The sequence below is a fragment of the Poeciliopsis prolifica genome, unplaced genomic scaffold, assembly GCF_027474105.1.
Source record: "Poeciliopsis prolifica strain line A6 unplaced genomic scaffold, Auburn_PproV2 SCAFFOLD118, whole genome shotgun sequence".
Lineage (NCBI taxonomy): Eukaryota > Metazoa > Chordata > Actinopteri > Cyprinodontiformes > Poeciliidae > Poeciliopsis > Poeciliopsis prolifica.
The window spans coordinates 50,733-74,617 of NW_026562493.1; the positions used below are offsets into that span (position 1 = coordinate 50,733).

General features: G+C 40.1%; 1 protein-coding gene across 7 annotated transcripts; it reads left to right on the forward strand.

Annotated features, from left to right (window-relative positions):
• The first annotated feature begins 96 nt into the window (after window positions 1-96).
• Window positions 97-23,842, forward strand: dennd2c (DENN/MADD domain containing 2C). 7 transcript variants are annotated; one of them, XM_055024289.1, is made up of 19 exons: window positions 97-1,244; window positions 6,495-7,545; window positions 8,602-8,726; window positions 9,306-9,385; window positions 10,195-10,350; window positions 12,547-12,625; window positions 12,835-12,882; window positions 13,000-13,187; window positions 13,933-14,042; window positions 15,559-15,628; window positions 16,043-16,120; window positions 18,799-18,939; window positions 19,133-19,281; window positions 19,728-19,905; window positions 20,050-20,091; window positions 20,693-20,801; window positions 21,614-21,856; window positions 23,016-23,102; window positions 23,179-23,842. In XM_055024289.1, exons 2-19 carry the CDS (start codon window positions 6,692-6,694, stop codon window positions 23,208-23,210), a joined length of 2,769 nt encoding a protein of 922 aa, XP_054880264.1. In that variant the 5' UTR covers window positions 97-1,244; window positions 6,495-6,691; the 3' UTR covers window positions 23,211-23,842. The 7 variants fall into 7 exon arrangements, with proteins under 7 accessions (XP_054880264.1, XP_054880266.1, XP_054880265.1 ...); XM_055024291.1 differs by having other exon boundaries at window positions 13,003-13,187; XM_055024290.1 differs by having other exon boundaries at window positions 12,838-12,882.
• The last annotated feature ends 43 nt before the right edge of the window (window positions 23,843-23,885 follow it).

Here is a 23,885-nt window from a genome sequence, read left to right on the forward strand (position 1 = left end):
TTGCATAAAATTGCATTGATATGGTCATCATTCAGTTACTTAGTTTGAAGCAGCCTTTACAACAGCAATAACGTATATGTGAGCTCTGAACGATTTTAATGAGCATGTAATGAGCATGAGTATATATACAAAACATGAAGAATACCAAATGAAAATGAGAAATAAACTCATTAATGTTTTGTTCCATGAAAAAGAACAAAACATGTTGAACATGTTGAACAAGTTCAATAAATAAATTAATAATTTCTTGCAACAAAGAAGTGTGAAATAGCATTGTACTCAAGCAGTTACATGTTGTTTAATGATTTATTGAATTGTGCTGCCTGTGAAAACTTATACGTGTTTTTATGTCGTTCAAAGTTTAGGTCTATCTCGATTTTGTTGTGTCAGCACAAAGAAGAGGAACTTCTTTGTAAATGGTCATGTACATTTTATGAAGTTGCTTATCGTCTTGATTTATTATACATAATCTTCATTCTTTGGAGAAATTCCATAATGAAATGCTAATATAGATAAAAATACTAATATAAATTTATATTATAAGTTAAGTGGACTGACATTTCCAATAACAAAATGTAACTATCTGTTCTTAACTACAGTGTCAAATCTACGGCATATTTATATATTTTAACATGCGGTTTGGTGCAATGTGGGCCTGGTGTCTGAATTTTCCGGGACACGTGAAAAAATCAGAACTTATTCATGTTGACAGCTGCTGGAGTGGATACAGTGACGTCTTCCCACTTGAAAAACTCCAACCAAACTTTCTCACAGTCCAAAACTTTGTCAAGTTACACAGAAACACGTAGAGTGACAACCAGAAGTTATTGAACTCGCATAATAAAAGTTTCACCTCCCCATGAACGTTGCTCCTTTGGTCGCTCTGTATGGCTTCCAAGTTTTATTTTGAAAAGCATATCCGGAAGAAGTGCCTGTCCGTCTGACGTAATTGTCATTGTCCAGAGGCTGGGCGAGAAGTGATTTGGTTTATCTGCTTTTCTTTCTGTGTCCCGCTTTTTTGAAGCTGTTGTTGTTGTTTACAGGTGGTTGAATGTACGACTCGTTTTTACCATCCCTTTAATGATCGGTTCGGATTAGCGGAAGTTTCCAGTAACTGTCTGAATCCCAACGTGGCCACATCCTCAGCCCGAACGATGAGACCGAGGGGGTTTTTTGATTATCATATTTTAGGAAGCAACACGAGTCGAGGACATGAATTGAACTGACCGCTATGAGCTGCGATGGTAAGTAATCTCATTCTTGGAGGAAGTATTATTGCTCATGTATTATTTTGGCTTTCATTGAACTTTTATGACCCTTTGTTTAAGTTAACGACAGGTAAACTGCGACTTGCATTCACTTGCTAAATGAACGTTATGCTAACTGTCATGAAATATGTCGCACTGTTTCACATTTATATGGTGAAAATAATACAATGGATTTTATATTAACGACTCCTGTCAGCTTCTTTCTAATACATTCCTGCGTCGATTAATCATCTTGTTTAACCACATCAGAAAATGAAGCTGCATTTTTAGTATAAACATTTTTTGTGCTTCTCTTTCTGTCCATGGCGTATTTTTTATTTTTAAAAACCATAATAAAATGTTGATTTGCTTGACCAGAAAGGAAGTGTGTATTATTGAGCCTTTATTCAAAAGTTGATTTATTTAAATCATATGGAAGTCAATGAATGTCCCCCTACTATTTTTGTCTGACTATTTTCTAAACTTTTTATTCTAAATGATATAACTGTCATGTTATGAAGGTTTCTAGTGGAGTCCTTCAAATGAATGTAGAGCTTTCTGCTGTTTGATCAGTAATTTAAAGACTCACTCTTATCCTGGCTTGTAGCAAACCAGCAGTTTTCCTGTTTTACAGCATTAACTGTCACCATTCATGGTAAGCTAGGGTTCTTGCAACAGCTCACCTACAACATGTCCTGTCATGCTGCCATCTTGAAGAGGGCGTGTTGGGGTGGATTCTGAAGGTTTGATTTAGCTGCTGTAAGTGATGACGGGGTACTTTGTGACGCATCTGGTTTCTGTCTAAACAGACAGAAATATATACTGGTATAAATGTTTACTGAGGTTTTAAAAAGGTATGGTTTTAAAACTGCAAGACATTTAAAGTTCTTTCACAGAAGTGCCACAGTATGTAACGTGACCAAAAAAACCCTAAAAATCCACATATTTGTTAATGTGTCGCCATGTCACGACAGAATAATACGACACAGAAATTCAGTGAAAAGCTTTATCTCCTCCTCCCTGAGCTACCACTGAAGAAATGCACCCCTTCCAGTCAAAAACAACCAGTCAGAGCCAGGAGGAGGGGCTTAGCGCTGTCAATCTTGTTTTCAGCTCTGCTAATAATGGTATGCACATGGGCTTGATTGACAGCGCTAAGACCCGCCTCCTGGCTCTAACTGGTTGTTTCTGGTTAACACTGGGAAAGCCAAAAAGCTCACAGATTTGTCTCATACTAAACTTAGTGACAGTTTCCACAAATATGTAAAAAAAAAAACCATTTTATAAATGTTAACTGCTGCAGCTTTAATGGAGTATGGAGTAAAATAGTTCTGCCCCTCCCTCACTAATTGCTGTGGACTGCCGATCAACTTGCTGAGAAATGTGCTTTACACTCCTCCTGGCTCACAGCAGAGATTTATTTGTTAGTTTGGAAACATCCCCAACACTGAGGTGACATTTTAAAGCTGTAAGTGGCAGCAGACTGCAGGCTTCCTATCCAATTAAGCAACTTTTATCTGCTTCTTAAACTTCTGCAACACGCTTTACAATAAGCTCTTAAAAACAGAAGAAGTTTTTAAAAAATGTTTCTATTTAGAAATTGTAACAATGAACAAATATTATAAACATTCTAACTGACATAATCAATACATTATTTATGTACATTTGTGTTTTAAGTTTTTTGTGAATTCCATGAAAGTGTGTTTATTTCACGGGTTTATTTGGTTTACTTTGATTGTTGTACCATGACGGTCTCATACTGGCTCATGTTTATTTGCCAGTATGGTACTATGGTAACTGTCATGCAGCCAGTGTGTTTTAGGATTTAGTGTCTTTCAGAGGTCTGGCTTGATGGTCATCACATGGTGTGATCATAAATAGTCCAAAGATAACTGAGATCAGTGGTCACACATCTCTCTGTGAAGGTAATTACAGACGGGCTGCTGATCCTTCTTCCTGCCGCTCAGGAAACCCAGCTCATGCCTTCCTGTGCAGTCCAGACAAATGTTGCAGAAGTGGGTCAGTTTGGGGATGCATTGTCATCTTGAGGTCTGGCAATTTTAGGGCAACATTCCAGTGCATACATTTAATTTAGGTCAAACTAAATAAAAGCATAATTTTTAGGCCATACCTACTTAAATCTAAACTTTTCTGGCCCTGGTGTTGTGCTGCTCTGCAGGAATTCAGCTCAGAGTTACTATGATTGTGAGCATATCTTTCCCTTTTACCGGGTTCTTCCAGCTTCCTCAACGTGTTCTAAAAGTTAGCTTCCATGCAGTGAGAGGAGCAGGAACATATATCGACTAATGCTGAAGAAGAGTCAAAGTGGATCCTGATATAAATGACTTAATGTATGCGGCCAGTCGTTATTGCTTCATGTGCTACAGATAGAGGAGGGAGTTCATTTAGTTCCAAATATTTATATTATGTCTGAGTTTCATCATTCATTAATTACACATAACCATTAAACCATAAAGCTTGTTATGTTTGCCTTTTCCTTAATGCTTAAACCTTCATATTGTTTTCTCTGGGCTCAGATTACCGTGAGTGAGGTTGTAAGTTAAAGGTTTTCAAAAAAAAAAAAAAACACCAGAAGTTGTAGTTGTAAACCAGGTTATCAACCAGGGTGATATTTTTCATCACCCTTTGAAAAATATCAGCCAGAGACGAGCCCGTCTGAGCATGTGCAGAAAGGAATGTGTGTTTGACAAAAACTCATGCAAGAAAAAAACTCATGCAAGAAAAAAACTAAACAAGAAAAGAATGCAATTATACATTTCAAAATCAGGAGGAAGATAAGTTTCAACTAAATTTTAAACAAGGTTTTTTTTTTGATGCAGCCACCAAAAGCTTTATGCTGATGTTCATCCTTTGTCTTTATATAAAAGATAACAATACAGTATTTAAAATGTTCTAAACTTCCACATACAGACCTACTAGAATATTCTTGAAAAGTCCATTAATTGCAGGAACTTAACCATGACATGCAACACATAGATTACTTACACGCAGCTTTGAAAGGCTTTATTTATGTTAATGACGATGATTTTCCACTTACAGAATATTGCATCAAACCAAGAAAAATAATACAGAAATGTTTAATATCTGCCTTTAGTATTAAGGTTACTTGTGTTAAAAGTTACTTTTAATCTGACAAATGGGCCTAATCAGAACTCATATTCTACTTTATTGAATATGAATGTATTAGCAGAGCTGACTTCACATTACATGTGAAACAGGGTTTTAATATTATTCCAAAATAATGTTTACATTTTTTGTTTAAACTCTTTATGTTATATTGGCCCATGGTCCGTCTCCCTGCACTCCGCTCAGCCTTCTTGTTATTTCCTTAAAGCCTTGCTCTCTCATCACTTCTGCAGCTTCAATGAATTGAATGAAGATATCATTTTTTAAAAATAGATTCTTACATCTCTCTGCGTCCTCTGACTTCAATTTCAGTCTGACTTCATCAATGCTAAAAGTGGCAATACGAGTTTCTTTTTGTAATAACTTCTATACTTAGGTATTATGTGTGTACTGATCCAAAGAAGGTCTTTGACCAATCTGCCTGTCATTTATGGGTAGAGAAGATAAAAAAAATCAAGTCTCTAATACAGATAAAAAACAAAACTCAAAATGTATTAAAAATTGAAGAAGTTTTTATATGACAACACATCACAAGTCAGAAGGGAGCCACATTTGTTGCCTTAAACTTGTGAGGATGAAGTAGGATTTCCTGACTTCATTCAAGTTGGAGTTGTGGTGAGAAGCTTTTTGTGAGTTTCGTAACTCTGGACTGATTGTACCGCGTCTCTCATTGGCTCTGACTGGAGCCCATACTTTCCAGCCCTGTGAAAGACAGCTTTGTTGTTGCATTAAATCAGATGCAGCACTTTGTTGTATCACTGGCATTTCATATTTAGGCAGCAGTGAGGTTTCCGATGACAGCAACGCAGAACTCCCCTCCTGCTGAAAGCCTGGACAGCTCAAGCCACAAACCAGCCGTAGAGCGCTGTGGTAATCTAGTTCCCTGTCACCCTCTCTCTTTCTTCTCTAAATGTATTTATTTTTTTCTTTCTGTTCCTCACTCCACCTTTTTTAAAACTATCCTGGTCAGTGATGGCATAGTTATTTTGAAAAAGTAACTTTAGCCGGATTACTGATTACTCCTTGAAAAAGTAACTTAGATTACTGATGACTTGATTTGGAAAATCACTAAGTTACATTAAAATTAACTGTTTTGTTTCGTCCTGCAGCTGCAAACAACAACACTCTGCCACCTGTGAAAATTACATTGATCTTTGCCAATACTTAACTTCAAGTTATTTTATAATGGTAACATCAACAATGTGTCTCCACTTGTAAGGTTGAACTGAAGGGGAGATTATTTAATGGTTACAACAGTGCAAAAAAACTTTAGTAATTTGTGTGTGTTTGTTTGAGTATTGTTTGGAAAACTATAAATAGGATTTTAGTCCTCCCTCTGCCCTCCCTCTCCTCCAGCATCCATAACTCCATGTCCTGCTGCACAGATTTGTGACACTTATCTTAATATTACTGATTATAATGATGTTTAGTAGCACAATTTTACAGACTCGTTCATTTGTGGCTGTTTTCACGTTTATTGAACTGTTCAGATTGGTGTTTGCAGTTTTCTGGAGCGCAAGACGAAGCCTGACGTAATTCATAGCAAATATATTAACTTGATATCAACAAAAACACAGCGGGACTGATCTTGAGTCTGACTGAAACTAACTGGATGTCAGGCAAATTCTGGAGTTTATGTCTGCTTATTTCCGAGCCCAAAAACTGCAACTCATTAAATCTGAAACGACTTAAGAACAAAACAAGCCCAAAGCTGCTTATAATAATCAGACTTGGTGACCGAAACTGAAAATAGTTCCATCTCCCTCCTCCCTCCATTGTTTATGTTTCTGTCGCTGCTGATACTGTCGCATAGAAACAGCAGACTCTCCCCAAGATGCGCAGAGGAAATAAAATAAAATTACAAAAGAAAATGGTAACACACAGTAACGCAAAGTGATTTCAATAAGTAACTGTAGTCTGACTACTGGATTTGAAATAGAAACGTTAGATTAGTCGTTACTGAAAAAAGTGGTCCAACCTCAGTAATGCGTTACTGACATTACTGGTTCTGGTGTTGCCTTCTGACCCGTGTGACCTCACAGTGTGGTGGGTGGAATTATGTTTTTAAAAGCAATTTTGTTTGTCTTTGTTTCTTTTTAGATTCTTTACAAAATGAGACAAGAGAGAAATGACTCTTGGTCAAGAAGACACATAGAAGGAAGCAGCTTTAAGTCTGTTGGCTGATAACTTGGACCAAACACCTGATCGAGTGGATTTTGCTCTCCGGTTTGTTAGAAACACCTTTCCTGTGTTGACTGATGGGGCAGTGGAGGTGAGCCGGTTCGCCCGGTCTCACCATGCTGGCTCTGACCGTGGAGCAGGGCAGGTGGGGAATGGATGAGGCCAGCACTGTTAGGCAGGGCCGGCCAGCAGGGCAGCGGGTCAACATTAAGGAGAAGATCTCCCAGTGGGAGAGTCGGACCCAACAGAGCAGCAGCAAAGATGGAGGAGTCAAAACACATCCTCCCGTCGTGTCCAGAACACTATCCAGTGACCTTCTGGGAAACGGATATTTCAATGAGGGGTCGGGAGCCGAAATTCACGCCAGAGATAGCCGCTCAAGAGCAAAAAGTACAGAGTTAGACTTCAGGGAATCTCCAGCTCATGACGTCCAGAGCATGGCTGCTCGAAAGTCAGAACTGTTCAAGAAATCCTCCACTTCATTTCCAAACCCATCTCCTGGAAAATGCAGCACAGCAAAAACTTTTGCATCTTCCAAATTTAAAACAGACACCCTTTCTTCAGCTGACCCAGTCTTTACAGCAAACGGCAACCCCAAACCGGATCGCTTTCCTGACATCGTAATCATCTCCAAGCCTCTACCTCCTTCAGCTGGTGATCAGGATGACAACATGCCTGCTGGAAACTTCTACACATCTCGGGGTTTCTGGAGGAAGCTGGAAGGAGACAGGCTGCTGTGGGAGAACAGCAGGAGCAACGCAGGCGACGCGCTGCCCCCTCCCAAACCCCAGCGCACATTCCAGTACCGTGGGACCAGCAACAACACAAAGCTGTGCTGGGACAACGGATCCCCTCACAACAACAGCAGCTTCAATCTGAGGAGCAAGAGAGTGGTGAAGCCACCAAACTTCCCACCTCCGCCGTGTCCTGTCATCCAGACCGAAGGGCTGTCCAGGCATAAGAAGAACAGGTGAGGCCAGGAAGATAACCACTATCCCACCATATTTCATATTAGCCTTTTATTGAGCAGAATAAATGAAAACAGTGGGAGCTTTTGGACATTACAAAGGTTAACCAATTGACAGTGTTTTTAAAATGCCAGTAATCATGAAAATAATTCTATTTACAATGAATTAAACTAAGTTAAATCAGTATCAGGGAGTGCTGGGTTTTGCCTGGAGGTTAGGTGTGGGATTGGGTCCCTGCCTGGGGGGTGGCTTAACCTCGTGTTGTCAGATTTTAATTGCTGGCTGGGGTCACCTGCTGTCTGGCAGCTCTCTTCTCTGTTGTCTAGAAGGACCTAGTTTGATAGCACAGATGGGTCCAAGTCAGAAACATTTAGAAACAAATAGTCCACATGCACCACTAAAGTAAATGAGTTGCGTAGCTCATTTACTAATATTTATTATCAGAATTATAGCCATTCAACATCTTTTTTTCTCTGGAGCTAACCTTAAATTTGCACAAAAATAGACTTTTAAAAGCTAAGTGTTCTTTCATCATTTGTCCTTTCACTTTATGTTTTTTGTTTTTTTCCAGGTGACTCTTTGTTTTATAGGTTCAAATTAAGTCAGTATTTCTTTGTTTTTGTCCATTAGAAAATACCTCAATGGGGACAAAATATTACATCCCCCTGAAATGCAGTTAAGAAATAGTTTCTGTTTCTGGCTGCTGCTGTTTTACATTACAAAAGCATTCAGAGATAATTAATTAGGACATTTCTTTTTGGTCTCTGCACATGTGGTAAGAATGCTCCGTCCATGAATTTCATGAAACTTTATCATCGTATTTCATGCTTTGCATCACAGAGAAACTTTTCTGGGGTGTTTTAAAACCAGAAACAGTTTTTTAAAACTAAAACCTACATAAAAGATTGTCAATATTCTGCAGGTTATTCGGTTGAAGTTGTTTTTAAGCGGAGCAGAAGCTTAAAGACAGTTCAAAAACTGCCTTAAAAGACGTGATGTTGGAGGAGATGGAACTGAAACCAAGTATTGAACCAATTTTCCTTGTATCCTTACTTCAGGAAGTCGTTTGAATATGAAGATGTGGCTCGTCTGACAGCGCAGCAGGGCACTGTGGGAAACGGAGTCGTCCACCCCGATCTCTACCATGCCTACTCTGATGACAATATTTATGAGGATATTGTGTGTAAGCCAAATTCCATGCATTGACTGTGTGGAAATAAATTCATTTACTACAGTAAATGAAATAAATGAATTTATTTTCAGATTATGATCATTCAGTTCTGTTATGTAACAGCAAAGGCAGGAAATCATTGGCTGGTGGGCGGCTGTCGTTAGTTAAATGGACATTTTTAGTATGCGCTTTCCTGGAACACGTGTGGTAATCTCACAGCCTCTGGCTGCTGTCAGTTATGATCTGTCTTTCAAAATATGGCATAATAAGACTTCAGATTTGAGTCAATTCCCACTAGATCTATTTAGAAATACACTTACAAGTCACTTTTTTTTGTCTTTTTGTTTTGTATGAATTTTTTCATCTAAGATATGTTATTCAGAAGAAGAAATGTTTAACATTTTTAGAAATATTTCTGATTTCTGGGGTGTGGCTAAGACCTTTTCCTCCATTTCAGAGGACAGTCTTCCACCAGCATCTCTTGAAGTCTGCATTGTGTTTTTGAAGGTTTTTAGACATGTCAAATCATCTGGTATGATTTAAGTCTTCCAGTTTTTCTCTCTAACATGTTGTGTGACTGTCTACCTGCAGGTGATGGGATCAGGGATTACCCCTATGAAGATGTCAAGCTGTCCACTATGTGTCTTCCTCTTAGGCCCCCAGGTCCAAAAGTAAGGAAGGAAATTCAAATAACTCTTTTACTTATTAGAAATGTCTCAATAAAGATTTTATTGACCTCATAATCGTTATTTGCAACAACGCTTGTGTCCCAGTCATGATTCTCATGATTCCTATTTTCTTGACAGTGTCAAATATTTTGTCTGAACAGGGATTTCTGGATAACAACCTTTTATTTCTAATTATACATCTCACCTGACACACTTTTCTGGTCTCAAATAAAGTCATATATCACTTTGCTGTTAACGTTTTCATTCTGTACAGTTAGCTAGGCTAATGTCAGCATTTTTTATGACCTGTTTAGTTAGGATAGTTCAGCATGTAGCATGTCTCACTGCCATTCCAGTAAATAAGACAAACCTTAGAGGAAAAGCAGTTCTGCTTCATAATTTAGCTAATTTTATGTCCTCAGTTTGTGTTCTGTCGTAAATTCTCGCCTGCAGAGGGTCAAGGTAGATAGCCTTAACCCTGACACAGACAGACACACATTGTGCTGTAGCCAATACCGTCTCTCTTTCTTAGTTCAGCAGAATAAAGTTCAAGGTATATAAAATAGCAGCTGTTTTACATTCTATGGCTCACTGGGGCTGACAAAGACACAGAGTAGATTTACAACAGCTGTGAGGAGTTTGATCAATCTGAAAGATTATCTTATCAAAATCACAGGTTGATGCTTTGATTAGATCAGGACATCCCTATTTATTTCTGTATCCCTAAAGTAAAATGGTCACTATCTCACCTGATAGAAGAAAAGATTGTCACAATATACAAATCGTGTCTTAAATCTTTTGGTTTGCTTCAGTTTTCTCCGAAAGGTCAGACATTGCATGGATACGCTGGGAAAGTGGACAAGAAAGTATTTCAGGTGTTGGCATCCAAATCCTCAACTTTTACAGAATCTGCTAAACCAGCATCGCCTCGACACAGCAGCACCCAGAAAGCCCACGGGACTCCTCAGGTAGCTAACTGGTGTTTTCAAAACCATTTTATGCATCTCAATGCTTCAGCTACTGAGCTGAAGCATTGAGATGGAAAGATGGAAATATTGCCATGTGAAATGATGAGTCATGGTAAAAGTTGCAAAGCAACTACAGGGGCAGTAACATGCCGAGCAGGAAGGAGAGGATGCTGAAAGAAACAGATAGGAGTGAAACAAAAGCAAGTCCTTCCGTCACATTTAGGCTCTTTGAATGAGAAAACAAACTTCTAACTCATGGCTTTGGGAAGCCACTGGACTGGGACAGAATTTAACTCCAAGGTAATTCACCTGGCTGAGGGAGAAATAGATGAGTGGGGCTTGGAAACCTGCCTGACACTTTTACTGTGTAGTTAGTGTGTTGGATAAATGCCAGATGTTTGTGGTTAGCTCTTGCGAGTATGTTTTTGCTAGAATCTTTTCCTTCTCGAGACAGAAACAGAAAAACTGTTAGATTGTTTCTAAAGTGCTGTTCTTGTAAACTGATCAGTTGTTATAGACTATTATACATTGAAACAGGCATAAGTACATGTGTTTCTCAACTATAGATCAGTGATGCTTCAGAAACATTCTGGTTGTTTCTGTACTCTTGTCATTCACATTTGTGTTTTTTAACAGCAGCAGCAGCAGTCTAAACTTATTCTACATGTTTTCTTGTGTGGCAGAAAAATACACAGATGTCAGATAAATAACTTCTGTAAATGTTAATGTACAGTAGATCTGACACCCCTGGCAAATATAGTAATCTTGCCTCACAGCTTAACTCAAGTTCACCATTAGGTCATTATGTCAAGATGTGAGTCAGAAACTTCACATCTTCACTTTGCAGTATTTGTCCCTTCTCAGCCATGGAAAACCTCTCTACATCTATCTAAGAACAGCCCAGTTTCAGAAGATTTCTGGACTCTGGGTCATTTCTTCTGGTGAAAGTTATTCTTAGGGTTAGGATCTCTCTCTCTGTCTCTCTCTCTGTCTCTGTCTCTCTCTCTCTCTCTCTGTCTCTCTCTCTGTCTCTGTCTCTCTCTCTGTCTCTCTCTCTCTGTCTCTGTCTCTCTCTCTGTCTCTCTCTCTCTCTCTCTCTCTGTCTCTCTCTCTTTCTCTCTGTCTCTCTCTCTGTCTCTCTCTCTCTTTCTCTCTGTCTCTCTCTCTCTCTCTCTCTCTCTCTCTATATATATATATATATATGTATACACACATTTTCTAGTTTTTATAAAAAACTTTGTAGATGTATAGTGAGGTGCGCTCTGTAGTCCAGAAAATAAGGTATTCTGTATTAATTTAACCAAGATTAAATTAAAAATCCCAACTCTATGTAAAAAGAAATGGTAACCCCAGAACATGATGCTGCCACTACCATGTTTCTCTGTGGGTTTCTTCTGGTTCGAGTTGTTTTGGTACAAACATCCAACTTGGCTCATGAATTTGCAGCACATTTCCTTCAAGGTTTTACATTTTAACCAAGCCTTGCGATACGTTTATAATCCTACTTCTCATTCGTTTCATAATCACAAAAATTTTAATTTTTAATCTGAGAAACAACTCCACACTCGGAACTTTAAGAACAATTTTTTTTTATTCTTACACCTCGTCAGCTTTATTTCCAGCCTCCCTGACAGCTTTCTGTTTTTTTTAATTATTATTATTTTTAGACATTCATCCAGTTTTTTGATGTCACTGTTATCACAAATGTTCTCAAATATTTATCTTTTTTATACTTCATCAAACTCTATCTTAGCTAAATATGCGAATGAGCTAAGCTTTATTTAAACTCAATAAGATTTGTTGCACTTTATTGACGTCAAGAAGAGAATTTGAAATAAAAAGGTATTTGGTTGTTCACACTTTTTCAGTTCATTACAGTTGTAGTTTTCTTTAAGGGGTGGACATATTTGTTTAAGCTTGGATGCTTGGATAAAACCAATGTAGTATGTACATTATCCTTCCACCTAATCACAAGTTCATAATGAACATTTCTAAATTACATCTGAAACAAAATAACTTCTTTAAACCTTAAATAAGAAAACTGAGATGTTTGGTTTTAGACAATGCAACATTTAATTGTGATTAATCACAGCACTAGTGCGAATAATCTGATTAGATTTTTAATCGATTTACAGCCCTGACTCTTATGTGACTATGTGGACGAGGCTGTACATGCATGTTTGCATTTTTCCACAGTATATCTCCAAGATTGAGACCATTTTTGATGACAAACGAGGCAGAAAAAGAGTGAAGAACCAAGGGCCCTTTGCACGAGGTAAGAGCCGAACAGAACCTTTCATCAGGGAGATCAAAACAAGCTTCTTGCTGGAAATACCCAGCTTCTGATAATGCACTAACTTAAGGCCAGCAGGGGAAGGGCCAGGCTAATGATGATCAAACAAAGGCTTACTGTCTTCATGTGATTATAACTTGTTGAGGCTTTTCATTCCCATCCTGTTGACTAATGTTTGCTCCTCATGGCAGCAGAGGAGACCAGCGGGACAGAGAGCGATCCAGAAGACAACACTAAAGGTATCAGCTGTAAAATAAAAGGTTTCTGTTTGGACTTTACAACTCTTACTCACTAAAATGTGAATGTAATGAAGAATCTGGACAGTTTCCAGTTTTCCATGTGCTCCATGTGTTCAGCAGGAAGGTCCATTTACATCCAGTCCACACTGAGGCGACGGCCCGGGTATCGCACCCTGGAGAGGGACCTGATCCAGCTGCAGCAGCAGAAGCAGCAGCTCTTTCAGATCTTTGTGGTCGTGTCGCTACGGAAAAACGCTACAGGAAACACGTACTCCCCTGAAATTACTCAGCAGTTCCCAAAAATGGTTAGGAGCGTTTACCATAAAATTACCTTCCTCTGCTGACAACATAAATACGTTTTCATTACTTTAAGTGAATGGAATCTGTTGTTTGCACCCTTAAAATGATTTTGTTTTATGATTGGAAGGGAAATGTCCCACATTGGCATGAGTCAGTAAATGTTACAAGCTTTGTCTACTCATTTACTTCATTCTAATATCAGCATCTTTTCATGCCAGTCGGTATAATAAGTTTTAACTTCTTGATGAGAAACTCAGCAATGTAAATAAGATTGACTGATTGATTTATTCAGTCAGTCATCAAATAAAAACCTACAAACATTACAACAATCTGAACGTTCAGGCAGAAGCACCAGGCTGATGTTTGTCTGTCTTGCACATCAAATCATTACAATATATAAAATAAACTAAACATGATTTACTATTGTAATCCTCAAATATTTTTTTAAACATTTCCTTTGAAAACCCATTACGCTCATCAGTCCATGCTGCATCTTTTAAAATGTGTCCAAATCATATTTGAATTCACGTAATGTGAAGAATGTTTGCACAGGCAATAAACTTAATTTCCCTCTTAACTTTAATTGTATTTTTTAATTAAGCAAATCATCAAATTTCATGATTTAAAAGTTAACTCGTTCATAGTAACCAGCCATATGTATGGCTATTGGTAAAATGTTAAATCATTTCAAACATTTTAAATTATTTTGAAGACAATTATTTCTGCTGACCTGCAGCCGTTTCATTTCAGTTTGAAAAGTCGTCCCGTCTCTCCAGAGAAGCTGAGGATCAACTCAACGTGATTCCCAAGTTCTGCTTCCCGGATCCCCAGGACTGGAAGCCATCGGCACACACACGCAGGTCAGCTGCTGCAACGCAGCGACACTCATTCCAACGCAGCGACACGCACTCCAACGCAGCAACTCGCACTCGAACGCAGCAACTCGCACTCCAACGCAGCGACACGCACTCCAACGCAGCAACTCGCACTCCAACGCAGCAACTCGCACTCCAACGCAGCGACACGCACTCCAACGCAGCAACTCGCACTCCAACGCAGCGACACACACTCCAACGCAGCAACTCGCACTCCAACGCAGCAACTCGCACTCGAACGCAGCGACTCGCACTCCAACGCAGCAACTCGCACTCCAACGCAGCAACTCGCACTCCAACGCAGCGACACGCACTCCAACGCAGCAACTCGCACTCCAACGCAGCGACACGCACTCCAACGCAGCAACTCGCACTCCAACGCAGCGACTCGCACTCCAACGCAGCGACACGCACTCCAACGCAGCGACACGCACTCCAACGCAGCGACTCGCACTCCAACGCAGCAACACGCACTCGAACGCAGCGACTCGCACTCCAACGCAGCACCACGCACTCGAACGCAGCGCCATGCACTCGAACGCAAATTCTAAAACAACAGAGGCACAATGGTAATAGAAACACCTTACTGATTTCTTTTAGCATCTCAATTTAAATACCTTCTGTTGTTTCTGTTCCATATTATGTGTATTATTCCATCCCCTGTTTTCCGTTTATTTTCTTCAGCTGTCAGCTCTAATATCTAAATTCATCTCAGCTTTCATGGTTTAAATCCAGGGTGTTCAATCTTTTTGTTACAGGACTTTTAACTTCACAGATGTAATGTTCAAAGTAGCCGTGGTCCACAAAATATTTTTTTGCACCTCTTCAAAAATAATAAAAACAAACTAAATGCATAATATTTTGATGAAACATCCTAGCAGAAATAATTTGTATGTCATTTTAGAGGTCGATTTGTCGACTAACCGATTAATTGTATCAAAAAATTAGCACAATTCTTTTTATTTAACCACTTGAGCCTTTTTTAATGGATGTTAAAAATACATAAAAAGATTAGAATAACAAATTTTCCTTTTTAAATTAGAAAATAAACCACTTTGTGCCTAAAATGCAATAAAATGTGAATGTTCTGCACTGTTGTGACTCTATTGTGTGTGTTGTTTCAGTAAAATGGCCTATTTTTAAGTCTGTCTACTCCAGTTAATCAACTACTAAATTAGTTAGCAATTACTTCATTCATCAATTCATTTCGATTAAAATTTCCAGCCCTGCGATGTACTACAAAACATGTAGTTGATCAAAAATGAATAGTTTGTGTTATTTCTCCAGTTTTAAGAATATTTGAATTTGTTTTAATTTCTTTTCGGCGCATCACCATCACCGGTCTGGTGAAGCAAAGCTCGGTCCAGAGCCACACACTAAAAAAAACATTGAAAATTTTTTTTTTTATTATTAATTATCTTAAAATGTGGTGTTCTCTTTTGGCTGTAGCTACATTCATGTCTGATTTACTTGCTCCTAATTTTTCCGGTTTCATTTCCAGTGAGACGTTCTCTTTTGTCCTCACCGGAGAAGACGGGAGTCGCTGGTTTTGTTACTGCCGTAAGATCCTGGTGAGTGAGGACGTGTGCTGACGTCTGGATCAGAGTTATTGGCTCATGTGACCTGGCAGCTCGCCATGTAATGACTCACTATCTCTGAGGAATCACTCTCCAGCCAACCCTGAACTTGAGATGCACAGCAGAAGGAATGTCGCAGCTTGCTCCTCTGCTAGGTGTTGTTGTCTCATTTAGCGCGGAGTCTCAAACCCATTTGTTATTGTTTATCAAATGAATCAGAATTTTGTCTCAGGTGGAGCTATGTCATCAACATGGAGAGTTTAAATCTGCTGATGGCCGTAAAGCTGTAGTTTGGTTTGTAAAGTTTGGCATAAAGGGAAGCAGAAACAGGCAGGTTTGTGTCTTGTTGTGTGTGAAACATGTCTGCTGTGCCCCGGTGTGTGACTTGTGCAACTTTCTGTTTTCAAGCCCAGTGGAAAGGGGAAGAGGCTTCCTGAGGTCCACTGCATTGTCAGCAAGTTGGGCTGTTTTGACCTGTTTGCTAAGGTAAAGTCACTCACTCAGTATTCATGCAGCTTAAATCCTGTTTTCTGCATATTCTCACAACACCACTGAATACTTCACTGTATTTTGTCAGCAAAAGAACCTCAAACATCTAGTCAGAAATACAGATTAAATTAGATGCAAGGATTGTTATGTGTTAGAATGGCCTAGTCGAAGTCTAGGTCTTAAGAATGCAGCAACAATTGAAAACTGATGTAAACTAGGCCTGAAACTATAATAAATGAGATTAATGGATTATTCAAAAAAATCATCATCTAATTTAATAATCATTTGAGTAAACAGATTCAAAAGGTAATTAAACCACAACTGTATACAAATATACATTTTGAATACAAAATAAAAACCTTTGTCTGTGAAATGTTCTACCCTGAACTCTTCTGGTGACAACTTTAGCTTCACTTGGTTCAAATTCTGCAAAAAAAATCTCCTCCAGAGAAATTTCTGCTATTATTAATAATCACACAAAATAATCCACAAAATAATCAATACTCATGTTCAGTCCAGCACTAAGGCTTCTCGCATGTTAGAAATATTTTAATTGCTTCATTTGCTACAAATGATTAATCATAACCTTTGCTGTTATTGCATTAAAATTGAATTATTTGTTTCTTTGCATCTCTTAGTGTATTTTTAGTATTATATAAAAAATACTTAAATAAGAAATTGTTTTTATCAGATTAATGTTGATGTTCATTTCCACACAGTGCAGATGAGCCTTAGAAAGAGGAATGGTCAAAAGGTTTTATTCTGCACACATTGAGGCTGGAATGTGACAGAAAGTGGAAAAGTCTCCAGCAGGGAGAAATACAGTTAGGGACAGAAATATTTGGACAGTGACACAGGTTTTGTTATTTTAGCTGTTGACAAAAATATGTTCAGAAATACAATTTATATATAATATGGGCTGAAAGTGCACACTCCCAGCTGCAATATGAGAGTTTCCACATCCAAATCGGAGAAAGGGTTTAGGAATCATAGCTCTGTAATGCAGAGCCTCCTCTTTTTCAAGGGACCAAAAGTAATTGGACAATGGACTCCAAAGGCTGCAAGTAACTCAAAAGGCCTTTCCCTCGTTAACCTGTAATCAAGTAAGTAGTTAAAAGGTCTGGGGTTGTTTCCAGGTGTGTGGTTTTGCATTTGGAAGCTGTTGCTGTGACCAGACAACATGCGGTCAAAGGAGCTCTCAATTGAGGTGAAGCAGAACATCCTGAGGCTGAAAAAAAGGAAAAAATCCATCAGAGAGATAGCAGACATGCTTGGAGTAGCAAAATCAACAGTCTGGTACATTCTGAGGAAAAAGGAATTGACTGGTGAGCTTGGGAACTCAAAAAGGCCTGGGCGTCCACAGAAGACAACGGTGGTGGATGATCGCCGCATACTTCCTTTGGTGAAGAAGAACCAGTTCACAACATCAACTGAGGTCCAGAACACTCTCAGGGAAGTAGGTGTATCTGTCTCTAAGTCAACAGTAAAGAGAAGACTCCATGAAAGCAAATACAAAGGGTTCACATGTAGATGCAAACCATTCATCAATTCCAAAAATAGACAGGCCAGAGTTAAATTTGCCCAAAAACACCTCAAGAAGCCAGCCCAGTTCTGGAAAAGTATTCTATGGACAGATGAGACAAAGATCAACCTGTACCAGAATGATGGGAAGAAAATAGTTTGGAGAAGAAAGGGAACAGCACATGATCCAAGGCACACCACATCCTCTGTAAAACATGGTGGAGGCAACGTGATGGCATGGGCATGCATGGCTTTCAATGGCACTGGGTCACTTGTGTTTATTGATGACATAACAGCAGACAAGAGTAGCCGGATGAATTCTGAAGTGTACCGGGATATACTGTCAGCCCAGATTCAGCCAAATGCTGCAAAGTTGATCGGACGGCGCTTCACAGTACAGATGGATAATGACCCCAAGCATACAGCCAAAGCTACCCAGGAGTTCATGAGAGCAAAAAGGTGGAATATTCTGCAAGGGCCAAGTCAATCACCAGATCTTAACCCAATTGAGCATGCATTTCACTTGCTCAAATCCAGACTTCAGACGGAAAGACCCACTAACAAGCAAGACCTGAAGGCTGCGGCTGTAAAGGCCTGGGAAAGCATTAAGAAGGAGGAAACCCAGCGTTTGGTGATGTCCATGGGTTCCAGACTTAAGGCAGTGATTGCCTCCAAAGGATTCGCAACAAAATATTGAGAAAGAACTTTTTTGTTTGGGTTATGTTTATATGTCCAATTACTTTTGAGCTCCTAAAATGTGGAGTGTTTGTAAACAAATGTGTACAATTCCTACATTTTCTATCAGATATTTTTGTTCAACCCTTTAAATTAAACGTTACAATCTGCACTTGAATTCTGTTGTAGAGGTTTCATTTCAAATCCAATGCGGTGGCATGCAGAGCCCAACTCACAAATATTGTGTTACTGTCCAAATATTTCTGGCCCTAACTGTACTTTTATAAGGCGCCGTAAATCTGCTCAAGTCTTTGCCTCAGAAGCTTCGGCAGAAGAAGTGAAGAGGATATGTGATCAGAGTTTGTGGCTATGAAATGAGTTTGACCTCTGACCCGTCCTGTAGTAGGGTTTGAAGGACAGCTTGATGAGGCGTGTTCCTCCTGGACTCACAGAGACGTTGTGTCTGTTTGTCTGTCCAGATCCTGGAGGAGGTGGAGCGGCGCAGAGAGATTTCTCCGCCACTGGTTTATACGTTCATGCGCAGCGTGATGGAGGCCCCGTTCCCGGCCCCTGGACGGACCGTCACTGTAAAGAGCTTCCTGCCCGGCTCTGGGAATGAGGTAACAGGAAGTCCTGATCAGCAGCCGTGTGGCTCGTAGCTACGCACCCTCCTCAGACCGTTTGGAGGCTTTATGGTTCTCTGCTTTCATTGCTCTGTGTTACATGTTAACATTCATTTGCTTCGTCACTGCCAGGAACAAAATGACTAAAGGCAGTGCTGTAACTCGTGCTCAGTGGTTTGTTCTGCTGCAGGTTCTGACTCTGTGCCGACCGGTGGACTCCAGATTGGAGCATGTAGACTTCGACAGTCTGCTGCAGTGTCTCAGTGTGGGGAAACTCCTGCAGGTGTTTGCTTCCCTCCTGCTGGAGAGGAGAGTCATCTTTGTTGCTGATAAACTCAGGTAAGTAACATTGTCATTTCATTTCCCTCTGAACCAATAAACTCCAGTTCTCTGAGTCAGCTCTTTAGCAGCGTTTTGATAATAAATCTGGATGTAAAAATGGTTTTAACTCAGTTTTTTTTCCAAAGCTGCTGGTTCAGATTAGACATCAGCTTGTTGTGATATTAGGTTGTTTGCTGGGATTTAGGACATTTGATGGATTTTTGATTAAATTAATCAATATTCTTTAAGCTTCAAGTCTTCTGGAGTAAATTGAACCAAAACATCCCAACAGCCACAGCTTCTAGATTAGCTTCTGGTATCCCAGCTAATATCACTACTACATCATTTGGGTCCCAAAATGTGTTGAACTTATCGGAAGTTTTTTTTTCCACATTTTCATTCTCCTGACTCAGTGAGTCAGCTGACTGGGTGTATCTCGTGTTGCTCTCTCTCCCCTCTCTCAGTGTGCTGTCCAGGTGTGGCCACGCCGTGCTGGCGCTGCTCTACCCCTTCACCTGGCAGCACACATTTGTCCCGGTGTTACCAGCCAGCATGCTGGACATCAGCTGCTCTCCCACACCGTTCCTCATCGGCGTATTGGCTGCGTGTTTGCCAGAGTTGCTGGAGCTGCCCATCGAGGAGGTAAAGCAGCTGGAGGTCTTCTCGTCTCCTTTCTGCTTCCTCTTTATGCTTCAACACGAGAAAGCCGCACTGTTGCGCTAACTCATCTAAACTCCTTTGATTCAACTGTAAAGTAAATGTTCCTTCTTCCTGTTGTCTTCCCAGGTTCTCATTGTGGATCTCTGTGCTGACAGGTTTGTCATACAGGTGTGTACACTCAGGGATAATAGTGCAAGAGGGCGTGGCTCCTGTGGGAGAGGTGGCTTTGCCTCCACTTGTCGCCTGCTGGGTGGGGTGCTTTCGGGACAAAGGAAGTGATAAAAGCATGCAGGCAAAGCCAAGTGTGAGTGAGACACAGAGGGGGAGACAAAATTCTATCTCTGCTTTGAGTCTAAGGCTGCGTTCACACTGAAGTGACCCAATTCCGATTGTTTTAGACGTATCGATCTTGTCATGACAGTCTGAACAGCACAGGTCGGATTCTTTTCGAATGCCACCCAGGCCACAAACGTTGTCCGTTAGAATTTGTTTTGATTTGAATTTGACTCGTTTTTCACCAAGGTTACTCGAAATGCCAACAGAAGTAATAGCCTGCATGCTGAGATCCAGCCGCATGCAGTGGTACGAGGCACTTATTTATTTTGAGGTGCCTCCCATGCATTGCAGGCAGGCGTTGCTCTCCTATGCTTTGCAGATCCCAATAAAAGCATGTTTTTGCTCGTGTCGCTGTAAATGTGTTGAAGCTCAAAGTAACAACATGCAGGCTGATGCAGACTGGATGTGAGTGTCTGCCTGCTCTGTGCTGCAGCTCGGAGATGAAGACTGCATTCTGCCCAGCAAACTTCAGGCGGCACTGCAACAGGTCCTGGAGGACAGAGAGGACATCCTGAGACAGGACAGCAGAGATGCATGTAGAGGTCAGTTTAACCATCACTGTTTTACCTCCTCATGTCAGCAAACGTTTTAGGTGGCAAAACTAAGCAGTCAAAGAAAAGTGAAATGTGCTTTTTGATTGAACTATTCTGATTCTGAGTTACACATTGCTGGTAGTTTAGCCATGTGTAATGCCCTAACTTTTTTATAAAGTAGCTTCATGTCCTAAATGCTGAGTGCTGTGTGTGGTGAAAAGCTAATTCTTCACATAATCCTGGAAACAGGGCGCAAAACGCTTGGTTGGACCAAGCCCCGCCTTCAAGATGCAGCTCCTCCTCAGAGTTGCAGTTTCCAAGCCAGCGAGCTTCAGCCCCACAGAGCAGCTCCTGCCACTCAGCTCTTTCTGACGAGGCAGCAGCAATTAGCAAACAGCTGGGGACCTCATTATAACAGGCCAGAAAATGATAGTAAAAACTTTGTTTCAAATAGAGGAGCCATCTTGGAATGACTTCCTGAAAGAGCAGAAAGACTTCCTGAGCTTCAGAAAGAGCAGGAGCTTCTTAATTTCAAGGCTACAAAGTCACATTTCTTTTAAGTCATACTTGATGTATGCAGCATTTTTATAAAAACTGGAGCTAAGGCAGTTAATTGTGTTAAAAAAATAATACATTCTTCCTGGACAAAACATGATACTGCCCCTTTAAGACACATTGACCTGTGTAGTTTTAAACCTGAAGTTTTTTAAATATATTTGCGGCGCAGTGTGATAAAGAGGATTTAATAGATTTATTATCTATGTTAATGAAGCAGCTGTGTTTCTTGGTGGAGAGGTTAAAGCTGCCGTCTGCTCCGTCAGAGCGGCCGGTCGACCTGAGCGTCCTGTTGTCCGAGGCTTTCGTCCGGTTCTTTGTGGAGCTGGTGGGTCACTACCCTCTGCACATGGTGGAGGCTGCCGGCGGAACCAAGGAGCTGCAGAGGGAAAGCTTTCGCAAGTCTCACCCCTCACGAGGAGTCCGGCAGTTCTTGCAGCTCTTCATGGAGACACAGATGTTTGCCGGTTTCATCCAGGACAAAGAGCTGCGCAAGGGAGGAGGGAGAGGTGAAGATGTCAACAACCACAGCAAAATTCATCTTTAAACGATAGTTTATGTCTTCTAAAACAAACCAGATTTTGCTGGTATTTAAGTGAACCTCTCTACTGAAGTGAAGACAGACAGCATTTAGTATCAAACAGGAACTTTATTATCATTATTATTATTATAATTATTAGTTTTTATGTTTCCTGCAGAAGGGTCATTCAGATCCCACTTTATTATTTTCTTGTTTCCTCCAAAATCCTCAGCAGAATTGGTTGTGAGGAAAAACCATGAGGGAATGACATTTCATATGAGATATGACATTCTGCCAATAATTCATGTGTCCAGTAATTTAAAGTTCAACAAACAACTTTAGAAAGGCCAGCGATATATTGAATATTTTCTAGAGGTGTGTCGATGGTCCACTGATCATAATCGGCCGATTCCTGTGAAAAGTGTATGATAGGTCATCACGGATCTCCTGCATCTAACATCACAGCCTGCATGTGCAGCTCATCTCCTCTTTCTTCACATTGCACAAGCAATGGTGAGGAACTATAACGCTCTGAGAGTGAATAGGGAAGTTTGCGTGTTGCGATGGAAAATGACCTCTGGGGTAAAAACCAACATTTGACAAAGTTTAGCTCCATCGAGGCTCAATGCAGGAGAAAAGGACCAGATAGCAGCGCACAACTACCAACACTCACCGGAAGACCATGACGGTCAGAAAGCGAAGATTATAATCCCATAAATAATTTAAGGAATGAGCTGGCCACCTGGGTAAGATGTTGAAGAACAGCGAGAACAGAAGTTCAACTTCAGATCATTATTGTTTCTTGTTCTCAATCTTTATTTTCTTTTCCCCACATTTTGTCCCGTTTCAGACACAAACTTCAGAGGATTTTTACTGAAACTTCATTTGACAGATCTGTATAATAGGAAAGTAATAAGGCTATGACTAATGATTATTTTAGTAATAATTATTTTGGTTGGTCAATTAATCCAATTAAAAAAAATTGGTGCAGATTTTCTATCTTAGCTCATTTTCTATCTTATTGTTATGCATTAAAAGATAGACATAAATAAATAATAAAAAATGTTTCTCCAGCTAACAATTAATTGATCATATTTGATGTGGTCTATCAGCTGATGTTTAACTCTCCGTCCTGGCTCTCCTCCCAGGGCTCTATGAGTCCAGAGTGGCCGAGTATCTGGATTCGTGTCTAGAACCCGAGCCGAGCGGCGTGAACAAGTTTCTCAAAGGACTGGGTTCGTGTTGCTCTCTGAAACATTCACTCACAGATGACTTCATCAAAGCTAACCCTTCCTGTTCCTGCTCTGTTAGGAAACAAGATGAAGCTGCTCCAGATGAAATGACAGAAAACGTTCAGTCACCAGAGGAGAGACTCCAGGTTTAAAAGCAGAGCAAGTGTTTCTGCCGGCTGGTTTAAGGAACCAGATGTGGAAAGTCTTCATGCCGGGTTGGGAACCCGCATGTCCAGTGGCACCATACACACCTCGAATCAGAACTCGAAACTGGAAACACTTCTCCTCAGAGCCGTTCACTGAGAGTCAGTGAAAGTAAAACAACTCTCCAGCTACTGAGACTCTCAGCTTTAACCTGTGGTTGTGATTATGAGTTCAATTTTAACTAAGACTGTTTACTTTGAACTTCCAGTCAGGAACATGTAACTTATCTGTCCTGAAAGTTCTTTAAAATAGTGAATGATATGTGTGGTTCCAACCTGGAGGATTTTATTCTCTTTACATACAATCCGTTATTGTTGCTTTTCTTTCTACTTAAATCTTTCTGCTTCCTTTTTCTCTCATCATCTATAATTCAGATCCAACTCTTGACTATCACAACATTTTCTATGTGAATTCATGTTTGGTTTTGTACCTGCTGTCCTTGAATTTCTGCATAACTGGACGTATCTTTTTTTTTTTACATTTTGCACATGCGCAAGACTGTTGTACAATATTATTAGTAAAACATTTTTATAAAGCTGGGCGTGTTCTCAGTTTTTAAATCAGTTTATTTACAGTGACCCT

Coding starts and splice junctions, on each gene's coding strand:
- dennd2c (XM_055024289.1), top strand. CDS start 6,692: ATGCTGGCTCTGACCGTGGAGCAGGGCAGGTGGGGAATGGATGAGGCC. Junction 14,043..15,558: donor CCATCGGCACACACACGCAG/GTCAGCTGCTGC, acceptor TTTCATTTCCAG/TGAGACGTTCTCTTTTGTCC. Junction 21,857..23,015: donor GCGCAAGGGAGGAGGGAGAG/GTGAAGATGTCA, acceptor CTCTCCTCCCAG/GGCTCTATGAGTCCAGAGTG.